The sequence below is a fragment of the Pseudopodoces humilis genome, chromosome 9 (genome assembly GCF_049639895.1).
Source record: "Pseudopodoces humilis isolate 2021_Gansu_Grassland_sample_001 chromosome 9, ASM4963989v1, whole genome shotgun sequence".
Taxonomy (NCBI): Eukaryota; Metazoa; Chordata; class Aves; order Passeriformes; family Paridae; genus Pseudopodoces; species Pseudopodoces humilis.
In genome coordinates, this window is record NC_142208.1 from 27,362,700 (window position 1) to 27,381,199 (window position 18,500).

At 39.9% G+C, this 18,500-nt stretch overlaps 2 protein-coding genes across 2 annotated transcripts in view; one reads left to right on the forward strand and one right to left on the reverse strand.

Moving 5' to 3' along the window:
• The window catches only part of ACSL5 (acyl-CoA synthetase long chain family member 5), a 30,460-nt gene extending 24,422 nt beyond the window's left edge, over positions 1–6,038 (forward strand). The window contains exons 13-22 of the mRNA XM_005520738.3: positions 216–350; positions 806–940; positions 1,019–1,114; positions 1,628–1,700; positions 2,470–2,558; positions 2,640–2,756; positions 3,201–3,344; positions 4,257–4,358; positions 4,730–4,801; positions 5,194–6,038. Of these exons, the coding sequence (XP_005520795.2) occupies positions 216–350; positions 806–940; positions 1,019–1,114; positions 1,628–1,700; positions 2,470–2,558; positions 2,640–2,756; positions 3,201–3,344; positions 4,257–4,358; positions 4,730–4,801; positions 5,194–5,334 (1,104 nt within the window). The 3' untranslated portion in view covers positions 5,335–6,038. The remainder of the gene's footprint in view (positions 1–215; positions 351–805; positions 941–1,018; positions 1,115–1,627; positions 1,701–2,469; positions 2,559–2,639; positions 2,757–3,200; positions 3,345–4,256; positions 4,359–4,729; positions 4,802–5,193) is intronic.
• Positions 6,039–7,633: 1,595 nt separating this feature from the next.
• Positions 7,634–18,159, reverse strand: ZDHHC6 (zDHHC palmitoyltransferase 6). Its single transcript, XM_005520739.3, has 10 exons — positions 17,895–18,159; positions 16,077–16,168; positions 14,366–14,525; positions 13,162–13,323; positions 12,530–12,583; positions 10,886–11,053; positions 10,561–10,602; positions 10,079–10,224; positions 9,947–9,990; positions 7,634–8,203 (listed from the first exon to the last, which is right to left on the reverse strand). Exons 1-10 carry the CDS (start codon positions 18,141–18,143, stop codon positions 8,100–8,102), a joined length of 1,221 nt encoding a protein of 406 aa, XP_005520796.1. The 5' UTR covers positions 18,144–18,159; the 3' UTR covers positions 7,634–8,099.
• Positions 18,160–18,500: the final 341 nt, after the last annotated feature.

The window sequence follows — 18,500 nt, forward strand, 5'->3', positions numbered from 1 at the left end:
TATATATATATATAGATAGATAGATAGATAGATACAGCTGAGCTTTTATAAATCAAATTATAGTAAAAGACATATTAGGAATCTGTATGTCCTCAAAACCTACTCACGTAATAACTGGACATTGGAAATTATGCTATATATTTTCATAGACTTATAATTAGGGCTAGTGAAGCTAAGAATTATTCGTGACTAAGGTTAGTCTGGTCAATTTTTAGACCGTCATGTACAGCTGTGGAGCAAAAGTAGGCTTCTTCCAAGGAGATATCAGGCTGCTAACAGATGACATGAAAACCTTGAAGCCAACGCTATTTCCAGTTGTACCAAGACTGCTCAATAGAATATATGACAAGGTACGTGAACAATTTTAGCTATCCAAGCAAGCATACAAATACAAAATAATATTGAATATGTCATAACATCACCACTAGTTAATTACTCCTTAGCAGGAAGAATTTTTTCTAATCCTTTCTGAGGAGATGGAAAGAGTTCTAGGACTGTAAGGACAGTGTTTCCAGTAATGACTGGGCTAAGTTTGTTGCTGTTAAGAGACAAAAAGCTTTGTGTACTTTTGTAATGCAAATGAATCAAATGCAAGGCTAACAGGATCCCTGTTCCTCAAAGCTATGGCTGTAGTGTTTCAGCAGTAACAGGAATTAGTACTGTCTTTTGGGTCACCTTCTAGACACCGCAGTGGTGAAGACAGACTCTAGAACATTGAAGTAAGATTTGGTGCCTTTTAACAAGGCAAGAATGAGATGTACAGATGTGAGTCAAACCCAAGAGTCACTGGTGCTTTTCCTTGTAGATCCAGAGTGGTGCAAACACCCCAGTAAAGCAATTCCTGTTAAAATTTGCTGTGTTTATGAAGATGGCTGAAATAAAACAGGGCATCATTCGAAATGACAGCATTTGGGACAAGGTTGTCTTCAAAAAAGTTCAGGTAAGTTATTTATTCCAAGTGTGAGGGAGCTACGGAATGTAATATTGGAGGATCTGATGGCTTCTTTTTCTCTTGTAGGAAAACATGGGTGGAAGAGTGCGTATCATGGTGACAGGTGCAGCCCCTATATCTCCCTCTGTCCTGACCTTTCTTAGAGCAGCATTAGGCTGTCAGGTAAGCTGAGTTTTCTTTTAAAGTAAGCCCTGTTTGACTATGCACAAATGAGTGACCAGTGATACAGCTGGGGTCCAGCTCAGCTTTTTCCTGGGGAAAATGCTGTCAGTCTTGGCCATTTACAGAATGCTTCATGTGAGTTAACCATAACAGGAAAAAAATTTCTGCAGGGCCCACTTCAAACTACACCACCAAAAATCTATGCTGTAGGCTCTGAGAAGACAGCAGCAGAAATAGGAACATGCAGCACTCAAAGCCGCTGAGTTCTGTGGCTTGTTCTGACAATCAATGAGCTCCCTGTGTAGCACATTTGAGAACAGAAAATGAGGTGACCAAAGTAAAGTTTGGATAGGTGAACTTTAACATCTGGTTACACCAATAAGATCAAGATATCCTAAAGGCAAAGGTTGTTTTGGCTTCCTTCCTAAGAAGGCTTGAGCATGGGCACAGTTGAAACAGGCCTTTCACACCAAAGACTTGATGTTCAAGGAATACTCATCCTTTCTTGCACAGATCTTTGAAGGTTATGGCCAGACTGAATGCTCAGCTGGATCCACTTTCTCAATGCCTGGAGACTGGACAACAGGTATGGGAGCTGAGACTTGTGAAGTCTCCCAGAGATGTCCACTTAAAAGGGCACTCAAACCTAGGTGCTCTAATGCTTTTAGTTTAATGAAAATTAAATCATGGGTACTCAAAGTGATTCTTGGTAGCAACAGTCACCTGTCTGCTTAATAGGTACTAAAATTCTTGACTCAACTAGATGAGGAACCCCAGTATAAAGTGTCATAGGTCAGTTTAGGCTTTGTCCCAGAATATACGAAAGGAATAGGGAGAGCTGAGCAAACTGGACAGGGACTTCTTAAATGGCCTTAAGAAACTTAAGAAACTAGTCTCCTAAATGGCATGTTTTACTCAAAATATTAGACATGATACTTGACTATTTTCCTGAAGGATCTTGAAGATTTAACTTTTATCTTAGCAGCACTAGATTGTAAATTCAGACTCAAGTCACCATCTTTGTCAACACAGTAACGGCAGAGCATAATGAGGATGAAATGCAAATGAACACCAGGATCTATGAGAGGGGCTCCTGAGGAGGCATTAGTGGTTCGTGGCTGGTGTAGTTGATTACACCAATAATGCTCTAAGCATCGATACTTACCTGATATTTGTCCTATATTAACTATCTGAAAATGGCATTGCAACAACTTGCTTGAACATTTGATGCCAGACTCCTTTAAACAATACTGATTCTTGTTAAAGCAGTGAACAAACCCAGTAAGTATCTACTATCACTACAGTCTTTTTTTAATTGGTTTTTTGTTTTGTCTTTTTTTTTTTTTTTCTCTTAGGCCATGTTGGAGCCCCTCTGGCTTGTAATATCATAAAACTAGATGATGTGGAAGAAATGAGCTACTTCTCTTCTAACAATGAAGGCGAGGTAGGTACCATCTCCTGTGCATGTCGGGAAAATACTGAAACATAAGACTTGGTGACTAACAGTGTTGTCTACTTGCTATAGATCTGCATTAAAGGACCAAATGTGTTCAAGGGTTATCTGAAAGACCCTGAGAAGACAGCAGAAGCAATTGATAAAGATGGCTGGCTCCACACTGGAGACATAGGGAAATGGTTGCCTGTGAGTAGCTGCTTAATACAAATCATCTCTTGCATGTGAACTCCTGTAACTTCACAGTAATCTCTGAAGGTGGAATTCTAGGATAAAAATCTCTACGCAGTAAATTCACTAGGTAACTCCAGGCAAAGCTCCAAATACCAATTAGGTTACAAGATATCAAATAACACCTGCTAGGCCCATAGTTAAGACTATTCTTCAGTGTAGAACTGATATAACATGGTGTCTTGGTTTCTGTCAGAGGAGAATAAAAGAGCTGCCTAATCATGTCCTGAAGTAACTGGAGAAATTAGACAAACCCTTCTGTCTGTAGAAACCAAAGACCAGTATATGGTTGCTAGACTAGTTCCAGGTGTGTCTTTCATAAAACAAAACAACGCCTGTTTATCTTCTCTCATATAAGCAAGACAGTGACTCAAACTACTGACCTCCACTTTTAACTTCTAGAATGGAACACTGAAGATCATTGACAGAAAGAAGAATATATTTAAACTTGCACAAGGAGAATACATTGCTCCAGAGAAGATAGAAAATGTCTATATTGGAAGTGCTCCTGTAGCCCAGGTCTTTGTACATGGGGAAAGTCTGAGGGTAAGTAATGTTAGGAATGAGTATCCTGGAAGACTTTCTCCCACAACAAGTTCTGGATGATCAGGGCACAAACGTACAAGAGTCTTTGAACAAAATCTGTTCCTAAGAGAGCTGTGTTTATAGGAAGATGTTCTCAGACCTACAGACTTCCCAAGTGATAACTGGCATTGTTGCAAGCTGGGTAAAGGCTAATTACGTGCTTGTGTGGGATTAGTATGTCAGGTCAGCTCTGTGCAGTTTGAATTCACAGAATAGTAGCCCCTGCAATAAGCAGGGACATCTTCAACTGGATTAGGTTGTTCAGAACCCCATTCAGCCTGACACTGAATATTTCTAGGGATGGGGCATTTCCCACCTCTCTGGGCAACCTCTGCCATTCTTTCACCACCCTCACGCTTTCAAAAAATTCCCAGTATTTAACATAAATTTACTATCTTATAGTTTAAAACCATTACCTCTTATCTTATTGCCACAAGCTCGACTAAAAATTTGTCCCTATCTTTCTTCCAAGCACCTTTTCAGTTTTGAAAGGCCACAGAAAAGTCTTCCTGGAACCTTCTCCAGGCTGAATAACCCAAATTTTATCAGCCTTTCTGCACAACAGAAGCATTTCCCCATTCCTTTGCCACTGAGGTGTTACCTATGCTAGCAGAGGCCAGTCTTCAAATCTGTAAACTAGCCAAAAGTAATTGCTGGATCATTCAGCACACATATCAAATTGTGTCAGTACTTCAATTACTGCTGTCGCAACTCTCAGTGACTTGGAAATCCTCATAGCTACCTTTGAAACTCTGATAATGCATGGAGATGTACATGTGACTTGTCATAGAAACACTGCCCACAAGCAAGCTCAAGAAGACATTTAGTATGCCTTATCTTAGTCTCAGCCTGACTATTTCCACTTGTTTTCAGTCTTTTCTAATAGGTATAGTGGTTCCTGATGCTGAGATACTTCCAGAATTTGCAGCAAAAATGGGAGTAAAAGGTTCCTTTGAAGAGCTCTGCAAAAACCCTGTGAGTGGCTTTGTGTTTAGTGGGTTAGAGACAATATTTAATTCCAAGTTCACTCCTACATTTCTCTTTGTTCCATCCACCTCTTTTCAGTAATTTGAACTGGTTTAATGCTGGGTGAGTCATGCAAGCAGCCTTACAGCAAAAACTGGAACTCAGTATAGCTGTTTTTTGTCTCAAGGGCTATCGCTGCTTCTTTACCAGTGAGAAGATAGACATGACTTTGTGGTGGCCTTAATATGAGAAATCTTGAATGCTGAAATCTGTATTCTTGCCATCCTCAGTTCTCCCTGACTGGGCAAATGGTTATGGTTTTGAGCTGCAATTACAGAATGACAGCTTTACCCACTCTGCTTCTGCTGTGTTTCTTCTAGGCAGTGAAGAAAGCTATTTTAGATGACATGATCAGACTGGGGAGAGAGGCTGGCCTAAAATCCTTTGAACAAGTGAGTGCTTTCAAATCCCGTTTGTCACTAGCACCTGTATTGCTAGCACAGTGGCTGGGAAGTCTTCATTCCTGCTTCTGCTGTGCCAGGAGGGGCCCTGAGGCAGCTGCCCCAGACACCCGATTGAAGCAGCCAGTGAAACATTGCCTGACTGTCTCTGCACCAAGAGACCAGGGGCTGTGAAGGGCAACAGTAACAATTGCCAAGAGATCAAGTGGAGGTCCAAAATAGCCTTTAGGGGCTGTTGTGGAATTCACCCTCTTGATGTGGTCAGCCAAAAAAAGTTTAATTACTGGATCTACTGGGACTGAATTCTTGCCAAAGGAAGCTGGGAAGAACTGTTGTTTGTCTTCTAATTATGCATCATGCACTAAATTGTTTTCTTTTAATAGGTTAAAGACCTGTACCTCCACACAGAGCTGTTCTCTGTAGAAAATGGTCTCTTGACACCAACACTGAAGGCAAAGCGAGGAGACCTTGTGAAATACTTCCAGAAGGAGATTGAGGCCCTTTATTCATCTACTCAGGAATAAATGGCCAGTTTCATTTAGACTGCATGGAGTAGCTAAATCTGTGACACTACATAGCCTATGGTGAACACAGGCTTGAATGGAGGGGAACAGGAACTTAAATCTATTTGTTTCTAGTACCTGAGAAAAATGACTTGTGGATGAAGATGGCTGTCGTATAACTAACAACCAGCAGTGTTATCATCGTGTGGGACTGAGCTTCAACTGTCTAGGCAAAGCCAGAACTTTCATCTTGCTTGGACTGTGACTGAAATGCAAAAACATGCAAGAACCTCAGCCTTTAAAAGACAGCTCTATGCACTTCTGACTGTCAAAACCAAATCTTATTTTCCTGCTGAAACTATGAACTCCGCTGTGACCTGTTGTGGATTAATCTGCAATCAGACTGAACTCAGTATGAATTCATGCTAACATCTGTTTAGCAAACACAGAAGTGAATTTCCTGTTCCTAGTCCGGACCACATGGTACAAGTTGTTTATAATGAAAATGAGTAATCTGGTATCAACTGGTTTGCAAAATACAAATGTCTACAGCAAACACAGTTTATTCTTTAGGAGGCACTGGATCAGTTTTTGCACATTTTCAAATGAAATGGCAGTGTTAAAGCCTTTACACTTACGAATTTGATGCTACTAAGTGTAAAACTTTAGCTGTCAATCCTAAGGATACAGGATAAAATAAATTGAGACTGCACAATCAAGATAAAGCCTGTGTGAATTACTTGTGGCTATGCTGTAACCACATTGTCAGCTGCCAAGCTCTGTATGGGTGCAGCTAGAACACAACTGCTGCAGAACATGAACTTGTTGCCTATGCTGTCACTGGTCAGCCACAGCTCCAGCCATGAGGCAGTAAGATAGTGTAGTCCAGATTTGCTCCTGTAGTCTAGTTGCTCTTCTACCCAACTTTCTTTTCCTTGTCTCCAGCTTAGGCTGAGCTGAAACAATGAATTTACCACACGAGATGTGAGATTTTCTTGTGTTAAGCTGCTGCTTTAGAAAATTATTTAAGCAAGATGAAAACTTTCTTATGACTTCCATCAGTCTGTGCTGTTTCTGCTGAGAGCTCCTCCCTGTCCCTGCAAAAGTCAGCTCTAGCAGCTCAAAAGGATGCAACATGGGGAAGATGTATACGTGGCTTTCCTAGAGCAATTCTCTTTGTCTGAGGAATTGTCTTCCCTGTCTTGTTCAGACAGCTAGTGGCTTTTCCTCTCCCTCCTAATGCTCTTGGTCAGCTATCCCAAAATGAAAGCAAGATTTATCAAAAGATCCCCCCCACCCTGCTGTTAGGCAGCTCTAGCTTTGACTAGTAAAAACAACTGGCCCAATTTTGTTTCTAGTCTGGGCCCAAAGACCTTGACATCTTCAGGTAACCATTGTCACTTACTGTGCTTGTCAGAAATGTGAGGCTATAAAGGCTTCTAAGTCTCTGAAACTGCATGCAAAGATGTTGCTTATTTTTCCTATGCTTTCCTTACAGCAATGTGACATGGAAGTCAGTGGTGGCTTAATATCTTTTTCCCCAGGTGAGACTGGGTAGGAAAAAAAAAAAACAGCGAAGAAGAAATGCATCCCAGAACTGGTTATGGACACAAAAATGAGTAAGTTAGTTGGGAAAAGTAAATCCAGGGCAACTGAGATCTGCAGAAACTTGAGGCTGAATCCTGTGATGCCACCAACTGCAGTACCTGGAATGTATTTTTGCTGATACAATAAACAGAGATGCTTCTCTGCACAGATGTGTTTGGAGGGTGAATGGCACTGCCTCAACAATAAAACCATATAGCAATTCAAGCATAAATTGGTCTTATATTGGACTCTTGTGTGCCACTTCTGCCACATGAACTGATTTTCAAAACCTCTCAACCTGGCTGACAAGTAACTCTACGAGAGAACGAAAGCACCTGTTGCATTTTGGAGACATTTAAAAAACCTTGAGCTGGTACAAGTTACTCCAATTTAAGGTCTTCCTTCTAATAATAAAGAGATGCTAAATGAAAATGCTTTAAGAAAGCTGTTAATAATTAGTAGCAACTAGACTCACAAATTCTTGGATCCTGCTCCCTTTCACTCTAAAATGGATTGAGATCTCTTGGGTACTGGCTCAGAGGAACAGACACTGCTGGATGTAATTTTTGCCATTAAAACCACAGAATAGTGGTTTTATTTGTTATTGCAACAACTGAAGCCTTTTTAACCTTGAAAAACAACTTACAAGGTTAAATCTTTGCTTCCCAGTCAGTTCACACTACCATGCCTATAAACTAGTTCTTCTAGGTCTAAGAACAATTGAACCCACAAGTAAGTATGAATGTATCATTTATTTGAGGTGGACAATTCACATCATTAAAAGTCACAGGTAACAAATTTAATCTGGAATTTGAATTGGGTGTTTATTTTCAGGGGCAGCTCCAGAGAAATACAAAAGATAAGCAGCACGCATAACAATCAGATGCGGCTGAGGAAAAAAACCCTAAAATCTTAATGCTCAGAATGCAATTTAAACAGAAAAAAACAATTCTGACTTGTGATGAAAAAGATGCATCTAGAAGGCAATCCACAGAATGTCTTCTTCACTTATTTATTGTTTAAAAAGTATGCAAACCATGGCACAGGCATATACAACCCTTTCAGCTGTGAGGAAAAGAAAACCTCATCCTAACATATTCATTGCATAAGTCTAAATAAAGTAATATACAGAAAATTTCAAGTAAAGGATTGTGATCTGAAGTAAAAATTCCATTTAATATTTAAAAAAAATTAGAAGGCTATTTGCTTTTCTTCTCTCCATCCACTGGTTGATCCGTTTCAGAGTCATACTGGTATTTTTCCACACACTTCCTAGGGAACCAGCCTCGTTCTCTTATTCCACCTTAAGACATGAAAAGTTGCATTAACTTAGAACAAAACATGGCCCACTACCGAGGAAAAACACAGGACTGGAAGAGACATCAAGCACTTACCCAAGTTATTTTCTTCTACAAGACAGAACATCTAAGTCATTTCTAACATCATTGCCTAGGGATGCACAGATTTTCTCCAACTACCTAAAATGTTTTCAGACATCTCCAAAGTTTTGCAGTGCTCTACCTTCCTTGAGAAAATTCATCTTTATACCCTATCTGAATCTTTCTATCTATAAATCAGGTTTACAGCTCCTTTTTCTACAACCAGGGGCACAGGAAGCAGGTAACAAACTTGTTTACAGAGAGTTTCACACAGCTGATGACTATTTACACATACCCAGGCTAACTCCAATTTCCTACTCCTCTCCTCCCAGGTAAACTATCCCAATTCTTTTGGCTTTTCCTTATAAGTCACATTTGCTATTATTCAATTATTCTCATTTTTCTTTGTTTTCCTCTCAACCCTTTACAGTAGATCTTTCTTGAGATGCAGTAACTGCTTTTACTTGTAGCACTATTTCAGCAGAGTCTCTGCCAATGCTGAGGAGGATGGAAGGTTTACTTCAGCATCTGGGAAGCTGTATGCCTGTTCTTTTCCAAAAGTGTTGACTCATCTTAAGATTATCATTGAGTTTTTTTCCACAGAAGAACTGCTACTTAATCATTCATTTTGCCATCTTGCTGTAGTGCAACTTTTTATTCCTGCTTATTTATAGCATTTTTCCATACATTCCTAACAGAACTCATTCTATTTTTGAAGTCTATTCTGATCCAGCCTCTCAGTGTTCACTAAGTTCACCATCCACACCACATTTTAGCTGATTCAGAAAACCCAACATTCAATAGAGTAGATATATCCTGCTAAACTTCACAATAAGCAATGCAATACAAACTATTGCTATGTTCTTCTGTATCTGATGTTTTATTGGAGTCAGCTGCCAGGGCACTTCCAGCCCATAAAGGTTTCAGACCTCCAATGAAAAGCAAGGACTTTTTCAGTGTAGTGACTGCTAGCAGCCTCACTTGTGCAAATATGAAATCCACATCCAATGAATTAACAATTGTTTGGAACAAACAACAGAATCCAACACACCCTCTGGCAGGTAAAATTTTAGTTCAGTCCACAGCAAGAGGTCTGAAGTGAAAAATGTAAAAGCTTCAACGCAGATGGTTGTGATACTCTCTGCAGATCATCAGGAGTCTTTACTATACTCAACACCCACAGCTAGTTTTATAAATGCATATTAAAGTCTCTAGAAATTATTCCAAACCAAAGACATAATGTCTCCAAGTTTTCAAGATACACAAAGATTAATCCCTATACTTATATGGGCTGTATAGGTAGGAAGCATGGATGAATTTAAGACAGACCACCATTTAAATATCAAAAAAATGAATCATCCTTAACCTCTTTATAGACTAAAAGTCTAACTTTTTCTTAGAATATGAAGTGCCCCCCTTCCCACTCAACTTTCAATAAACTACCAAATGAGTGTTCTGTCAGTCTGACAGTTGTTTAATGTTTACCAAAACTGGGAAGCCTATTAGATGTAAAGAATAATAACTGGAGAGTCGAGAGAAGCTAGTGCCAATAATGTTATCATTCTACCTTTTGAGAAGTGAACATATAATATTGGCCACATTTCTAGATAGGTATAAAACTGATTTGCAACTTTCAACAGAAAAAAATGAAATTAACTGCTCCATACCATCACCATCTGAGATGAGAATCTTCTCACCATACATCCAGTGTCTGGGGAAGGAAGCATAACAGGTAATTAGATGCCAGAACACAACTCAGTATTTCTTTTAACCAAATATAAAGGTGTGGAGCCACTAACTTTAAGCCTCTGGTGGCTAAAATCAGATCCCCTTTACTCAGTGCAATTCTAGGTTCTTCAGTGCACGGTGTCGTGAAGAATGTTTTAACACCTTTAGTCACAGGGCAGCAGACACCACTGTAATCTTCTATGGCTCGATACCGCACCTGCGGATTGGAACAGAACACAGCAATTTATTTGAAGGAGTTATGGCCTTACTGATAAATTTCATACTAAAAAATCAATTCAAGCATACCACGAGATTTAAAGTAATGACAGTGGCTGTCAAAGGGACTCAGAATTCTAAATTAATGCTTAACCATAAAGCACAATCCTCTTTTATTATCACGTTTCTTCCCATCTGGAAACTAAGAAGCAAATGCAAAGGCTAAATGCCAACATTAATTTAGCAGAGAATGCTATACATTGTTTGTATTGATTAATTACATTTATTTATACTGCTATTTCAAAATAATTTTAGACCAAACTTCACAAATACTTACACTTCTTACTCGCTTGTCTGCTTTCTGTTTGAGTTGCTCTATCTATAAATGATTAAAAATAGAAATTTAGTCAGCATTCAACACAAAATGACAGGTATTGAAATCATTCAACAAACACAGGAAATACCATTAGCAGTTTGAAACACTCACAAAAGCGTAACTTTCTAGTGCATCAAAAATGGGACAACATTTAACAGAACTCATGTACATGTATTTCAAGCCCATCTATTTTAGTTATTAAAAAAGCTGGTCTATTATTACAAAGGAAAGCACACAGTTGGATAGTGGGGAGAATCAGCTTGAGATACCATTGAAGACCAGTTACCGTCAAACTGTATTGGTGACATCCATCTCTAACTGGCCAGTCCAGGCCATCTCCCTCAGGAATCCCAGACCATGTAAACACTTGCCTGAAGTTCTTCCATTTACTTCCCGTATCATAGGGGAAGATAAAGGTCTCACCCGTTTGGTAGTACTGGATTCTGTCTTTGGCCTAGAAAATAATTTAAGAAATGCAGAACATATAATCACCCTACAAAGTGCAGTCAAGCAGCAAATATTACAAAGGCCGAATCATAAGCCCTGTATGGATCTATCGGGCCTAAAGGCAAGTATTTTCAGGCAAGAGCAGTGAACTCCTGCTATATCAACCCAGGCATTAAAAACTACTTAAACCAATCATGGCATTATTCAGAAGGATGTCTGGTTGGGGTGTCCCCACCCCAGTCACCCTCCATTTACTCTTTAACAGTCCCCTGACTACACTGATACTTCCCTCCACACTCCGATATTACTTTACTGCTTTTTTTTAGGGACCAATGTCTGACTATTTCTCAGTCACATCCAAGAGCTTCCACAGCTCAGAATCCTTTGATTAATGATCACAAACATGACTCAACATTGGTAGTGCCAATTCCTCCACTAAGAATGCACACACAGGCATGATCTGAATCACCCACATTCTGTAGTCACGAGCTTGACATTCTCACAGTTATGATGACATCTAGTGGAGCAGCCACAGAGTGGTGTTCTCTTCATTGCAATAATGCCATCCTATTAAATAATTAAGTATTACAGTCCATGCTCAGCTTTCAAAAGGGTCATATTAGCAGCCTGTGTTTTACAGTAAAAATTTTAACATATTATTCCAAATTCTACAATATAGTGATAACAGGGATTTCTTTCACTTATGTTCCATTATCTCATTATTCAAAGGTCTAACAGGACTTGGATCCAGCCATATCCCATGAAAAGAGTTGACATTACAGTACTTTAAGTACTTATACACAATCAAGATTCTCTATTAATGAGATGTTTGTGGACTTGAACAAAAAAATCCTGGTAGAACCAAACTAATTTCTAAATACTGAATCAGTTTTGCTTCCTCTAAACTTAGCTTCTGTTGTTTGACTATATTTCTCCTGAAAAATCTCGTGAAAACCTCTATAAAGATAAGGAAATTCAAGAGAAATTTTAAGGACATAAGACTAGGTATTTTCTAGTACTTTAAAATCAAGAAAAATCTTCCCAAATTGAGGAAAATCTTCCCTTACAATCTAAAGTGAGAAATGGGGAAAACCATGAGTCAAAAGATGCCACTTCGAATGGTAACTTGGTCAGCGAGATGGACAATTAAAGGTACAAGAATGTGTAATGACAAAGCTCAAGTTTCAGATAAGAACACCCACATATTTCAAGTAGATAAGTGAGTCTTTTCAAAGCAAATATTATTCTATGTTCAACGAAGTCCTCCGAAACAAAAGAGAAGTTATGCATTTACATGATTTCTCATTTCTTTCAGTGAATTTCAGAGATGGTAAGGGTAAAGCTTGTTGTAGGTGTTAGGTCAGTGGTAAATAAATCTAAATAACATCTCTTTAACCCAGAGGTGAAACAATAAATAATTATAAACACGGATGTATAAATATAGACTTTGTAACATTACAAGAATACTGTAATAAAAGCATACCTTTTCTTCAATCCAGGATTCGATTGAAGTTTTATTTGTCAAAATTACTTTCATCTGAAATAAAAGTGTTAGGTGAAATTAGGACTTATTTTCTGCAGGAATGCATCAGCTATACAAAGAAAGCTTCATTTAGCAAACTAAAATTATTTTAAAGAACAAAGCAACTGTTATACAGTTAACTGAACATTTGTTAGAAGCTAACCCTCAGCATATATACACGCCCTAGAATTATACACTTAAGACAGTATCACACAGTATTGAACTTTATGCTCAAAATGTATCTTTTTGTTTACTTCCAAAGATCTCCAACATTTTAAGAAATACATCAGGCATATTTACACCTATTTTCAGGGATAGGGCAAATATTTAGCCTTTTTCAGGGAGTTTATAAAATCCATCTCATGTTTTCTCAGTTCATTAGATTTTCACATCCAAGTCTTCCATGGAAAAAAAAAAAAACAAAACTGTGGTAACAGAAAAACTGGGACAAAGCTACATAATCCCTGGAAAAGTTATACAACAACGTAAGCTCTGAACAACTGTTCTTATCTCAATCCTGAATTCTGTTTCTGCTCCACAAGCATACTAAACTTACAGCTTTTAACTTCTTTGTAACAGAGCCATAGACTCACCTGGATAATAAAAAGCATTCCAACAGCAATAGTTGTTCCTAATGCCAGTCCTAAGGCAAATAAAGATGCAGCAAATGCAGACAGTCCAAAGGGAATAATGGGACGAGGGTCTCTTTTGGCTGCACTCATGTCAATCTTCACAGAACTCCACCCAAAAGATATCTGCAAAGAGAAAAATTCCATTTAGCTCTAGAACTTTACACCTGCTGAAACAAAGCAAGTAATCTATAAGAAATTTGGCTCTGAGAGTAAGTGTCCAACATCTGATGTGTTTATAATGCAAGCAGAGTAACTAAAAAAAATATATTCAAAAGACTTTAATGTTTAGAAGTTTGTTGCTAGGTGGAAAATGAAATCACAATCATCACCTTGCAAGCTCCACAGGCCCAAAAATCAGCAAAAAGATCTGGACTCCAGTATGTGCAAAAACACATTCATCAGTGTCAGTTGGACAACGTTTGCATAGAACAGTCCCCATTTTCTGTGGGAATCATGCAGGTTTTTCTCTGAAAACTTTGCAGACAGCAATTCTCAACATTATCAACCTGCGAACACAGCTCAGCTGCTACAAATACAACTGCATCTGTTACACTCAGGTGATGTTATCAAGCTCTTCACTGCTACCACAGAGGCTGAAATCAAAGCTTATAATCTTAACCATGCATCTGAGATAAGGGGTGTATTCCAGAACAAGCTTTGCTCACTCTTTAAGTTTTTCAGTTAAAAACCCCACAGCTAACATACTTATTTTTAGTCTCAAAACTAATGTACTTTTTTTTCCTTTAAGAAATAGACACAATTCTAAAAAAGTGGCCAATAAAAGAAAATAAATAGGATCTAACTTGTGTGTTGGAAATAAATAGCAGCTGTTTTCTGTGCCAGCCAAAACACAGCCTGTCTCTACATAAAGTGCTACCCAGAAACAGTCTTCAGTCAATGTAAAGCAATGGGAAAGTCCCTGTGATTATGAGAAGGGAAAAAAAGAAAAAAAAAAATTAAAATAGAAACAACTTTCCCTGAATCCTTCTCCACTCACATATATACATCTTACAGCCACACAGCAGAACTAGGAGTGCATGTGGAAAGAATAACAAGGAAATCCACGTTTCTCCTCAGAAAACTAAATTATCTTATACTTCAAGACATGAATAATTTATCTGACTTAAATAATAATTTAGTTAAGCATTTAATTATGTTTTCTTACTCTGTTGTAAAGCTGAGTGTACATTGTCATAATAAATATGAAAGAAGCGTGAATGCATCCCAGCGGAGCTAAGAGGAGAAACAGAGTGAAAGATGCATGATTCTGGTATCCACAACAGTTGTTGATCCAAGGACAGTGGTGATCCATCTTCATCACACATCTGTGAATAATAATTATTGATTAATATAAATGACACATATGAGGTTTCTCAAAAAACTCAAAGGATGGCTGATTTTCTACTTCTCAACCTCCATTCTTTTTCTGACAGATCAACACAGTTGTTTCTTTTTAGCTGCTATTCAGAATTATATTTCCATGCTGTAGAATTTAAAAAAACAAATAAAAAGTCCTTCCAGGTCCTACCCTCCCTAGTTATCTGTCCTCCCCTTTACTCAAACTAACTAGTTGCTAATAACCACCATAGTACAGAGCCTGGAGACAGAGACATAGAATGGGACTTGTCAGAACTCTGATCACAATAATTAAGCACTACTGTTAATGCCAGTTATTAAAAATCAGTATACCAGGAAAATAAAGGTAATATCAAATTCCCTGTGAACTACTTGTAGAAAGAGTATTTAAAGAAAGATACACAGAGAGAAGTGTGATAGTGACTTGTTCTTTTCAGTGGTAAACCCTCTGAAAGCTTTCTCAATTGCTATCTATTGACCTCACACCATTGAAAATCCTACTCAAAATACATTTAACAAGTCTAAGCACCCTAGGGACACTCTTGTATTCAACATAAAGCCAGTTACTTTGGCATAGCTTACAGATGCAAAAAAATCCCACCTGATTAAAGATTTGGTCACATTCCAAATTACCTTGACACGTGTAAAAGTCTATGTGACCACCTAAGTAATCAGTCCTCAGCATAAAGATTGTCACTCAAGGAAAAGAGTTGTTAATTTTAAATCTGAGGATGCTGTGGCCAAATTACAGCACTGCTCAGGAGTTTCAGGTTCTGTTTCCTAAAATACCACTGACTGCACATCTTGGGTTTATAGAAATAACAAATGAATGCATATGTTGCAATATACTTGCACCACATTCTAAGAGCCCTTCAGAGGACAACCTGTGTGGACTACAACAGACAGCTAAAGTGCCTTGATTTTTTCAAGATGCATTGAATTCTAGTGATAGCTATTTATAATCAAGTATCCTTTGTATCAGGATGAGTGTGTGTTGGAAGATAACAAGGTGCAAACTTTTTAAGTTGACCCAAAAGGTTTATTACTTCACTTAACATGCTAACTCCCTTCAAAAACCCACTTTGGTGAAGAGTAACACAACAGTCCAAAATTTCTACTCAAATCAACATTTAATTCCCGCTTGGAAAGACTACAGAATTCTACTCTTTAAGCAGGTCAATGTTTAGACTTTAAAAACAATTTAATATGATTTTTAGGTATTTACACAGACTCACATCCCTGAAGCAGGACTGCATTGTTTTGTTGGTACCATCAAGAAGTTCTTAAGAGAAACTGATTTCAAACTATAAAGAAAATGTTAAAGACAGTCATTTTTCTAAACTAAAACACAGCAGAACTGTATAGACATCACACAACTAGAAAGTGCAAATACTTGAAAGGGCTATAGTGTTCATATGGAAGCTTTTTAAAAAAAGCACAGTGTGAGTGCTGGAAGAACAAATTATGTTAAGAACCCATCCCAAATATGTACTTTAAACTATTTTAAAGAGAAACAGTACCTGTTGCACTTCCGACAGTGGTGTGAACGAGGTGCCTTGTAAGACTGACACACTTTACAGTATTGGAGATACATGCAATCCTGAGATTTTTCCTTTAAACAAAAGAATCAGAGCGTTAGATGTATACACAACTCCCCTGGCAATGTTTATCTTGGCATTTTCTTAACCTAAACGCCTTTGATTTCTTCTGACAGGGTGTGTTTCATAGTCCAACCCTATTTAATGGTAGGCGTCAAGGAAAGGAAAAAACAAAATTAAATCATCTCCTAGCTATCAACACAGCCATCTCCCACTGTTGAAAGTGCTGGTTGCTAAAAGAAATAAACAGTTCTTCTGTCAGGAAGAGCAACTGTACAAGCAGGGTATTATAGTGAAGTTCTGAGAGTAAAAATCAGCATGTTGCCATTCCAATTTAAAAAAAAATAATAATCCTGAGCGCATTTTCTCTCCATTTTATACCATAAACCACTCCAAGCTTACTACTAAGATACAGCACTAGTAAACACTAATGTTCAACTCTTTTACAATCTCTTTTACACACAGCCCCCCCACCTAGAGAAAGGTGAGAGACAGAGACACTTGCAGACAGCAAGTGGTAGTCAAAATCTTCCACTCAGGAAGTGGAGTACCCAGTTGTCCTGCTAAGATGATTATCAGGATCCTCTTCTGCCCCGACTGTGTCTTGAGTAATATTCCACAATTAGAAAGGTGACCAGCACTAAACTTTGTATCACACCACTGGAACACTAATTCTGGGCAGCTGCCTTGAGATACTGAACCCGTATCACTCCTGACTAAAACTCTTCCAAGAGATGATTAAAGCACAGGAAACGCAAATTTCTATCTTGTACTCTATTAAGCAGAGAGTAACCATATAATTTTCTGGCTTGCATAAAACAAAAAAGAAACTTTCTAGATTAATTACTTCTAATTGTTACTGCTACCAGCAAAATCTCCAGAATAGGTGTCTGCAAATAATCTTGAGGTTCTCATTCCCAGCTAACAGTGCTTGTTTCCTGCTGCTTTGCTTTGAGAAGCCCCTATAAAACACAGCAACTGCTGCCAGACAAGCAGCATTACCAGACCCTTGAGAGCACAGGGAGGGGATGGAGAAGGGCAGCAGAACAGAACAGAGCCTTGGAGAAGCAGTTACAGGATGTAACTGTAGGCAAGCAGGAAGCCGGCTCAGATCTGCAAGGCTGCCAAAGCAAGAGTCACAGAAATCAACAGTGCTGTGCTTACTCCAGAGCTGGGTTCAAGGAACGGCCATCTGAAATATTACAACACTGGCCACTAAAGACCACCAAAGGAGACCCCAAAAGGCCACATAAGGACTTCTGATAAGGAATGTAACTATATAAAGTACAGCATCACACATACATTATATACACGTTAAGTAAGCAGGGATAGCTTATGAATGTGCAATCAGTGTGGGTAATAAGAACTGTTTACCCAACGCTCGGCACACTCGATTAGAGGAAGGATATTTCAACTGTCCAGCGTACTGCTTTCTAATACTCAAAACTTACAAAGTTCCTATCTGTCCGATTTCGGTCTCAGGAGCAAGCTGGATTTTACTGGAAACTCTGGAAGCGGCAGGAGCAAAGCGGGGAAAGGCAAAGGAAAGACTTCGGAACAAGATAAGGAGGAAGGAGTGGCCTGAGAGCTTGGAGCGTTCTTGGGGGACAGAGGAGAAACGGCGGCACCAAAACACGCGATTTCTACTGTCCTGAGGGCGGGGGCAGCCGGCGCGGCCCCAGGGCTGCCCGCCAGTCCCCGCGAGGCCCCGGGACGAGGCGGTCGCAAGGCAGCGCTTACCGGCGTCCACCCCAGCGGGACGTACCCGGGGCCCACAAACATGGCGCTGAAGTAGTTGTAGAGGATCATGACGGTCCAGTTGAGCAGCATCACGAAGTTGACGCTTCCCCCGGCCGTGTCCAGCGGCCAGTACCAGAGCGCGGCGTCGGCCATGGCGGTGGCGGAGCACACGGCCACCACGGCCAGCGCCACCGCCGGGCCCCAGTGGCACAGGCGCCGCGCCCGCTGCAGCGCGCCCGGCCCCGCCATCGCCGCTACCGCCGCCCGACTGCTGCCGCCCCGCCGCCGTGCATGTCTCCCGCCGGCTGCCGAGGGAGAGGGCGGGAAGGGAAAAGGGAAGGGAGTGGGAAGAGGAGGGAGGGAAGAGAGTGGAAAGGGAGGGGAGGGAAGGGGAGGAGCGAGGGCGGGAGCGGAGCCCTCGCTGCCAGCGCCCGCCCGCGGTCCTCTCGCAATACGGGCCCCCCGGGAAACTGCGGCCCGCCGGTAGCGCCGCAGCCGCGTTCCTCTACCCCGGCAGATTCCGAGGCGGGGCGGGAGGGGCAGCGGGGCGGCAGTGACCCGTCCTTGCCGCCTCTCCTCGGTACCTGCGGTGCAGCGCGATCCCGC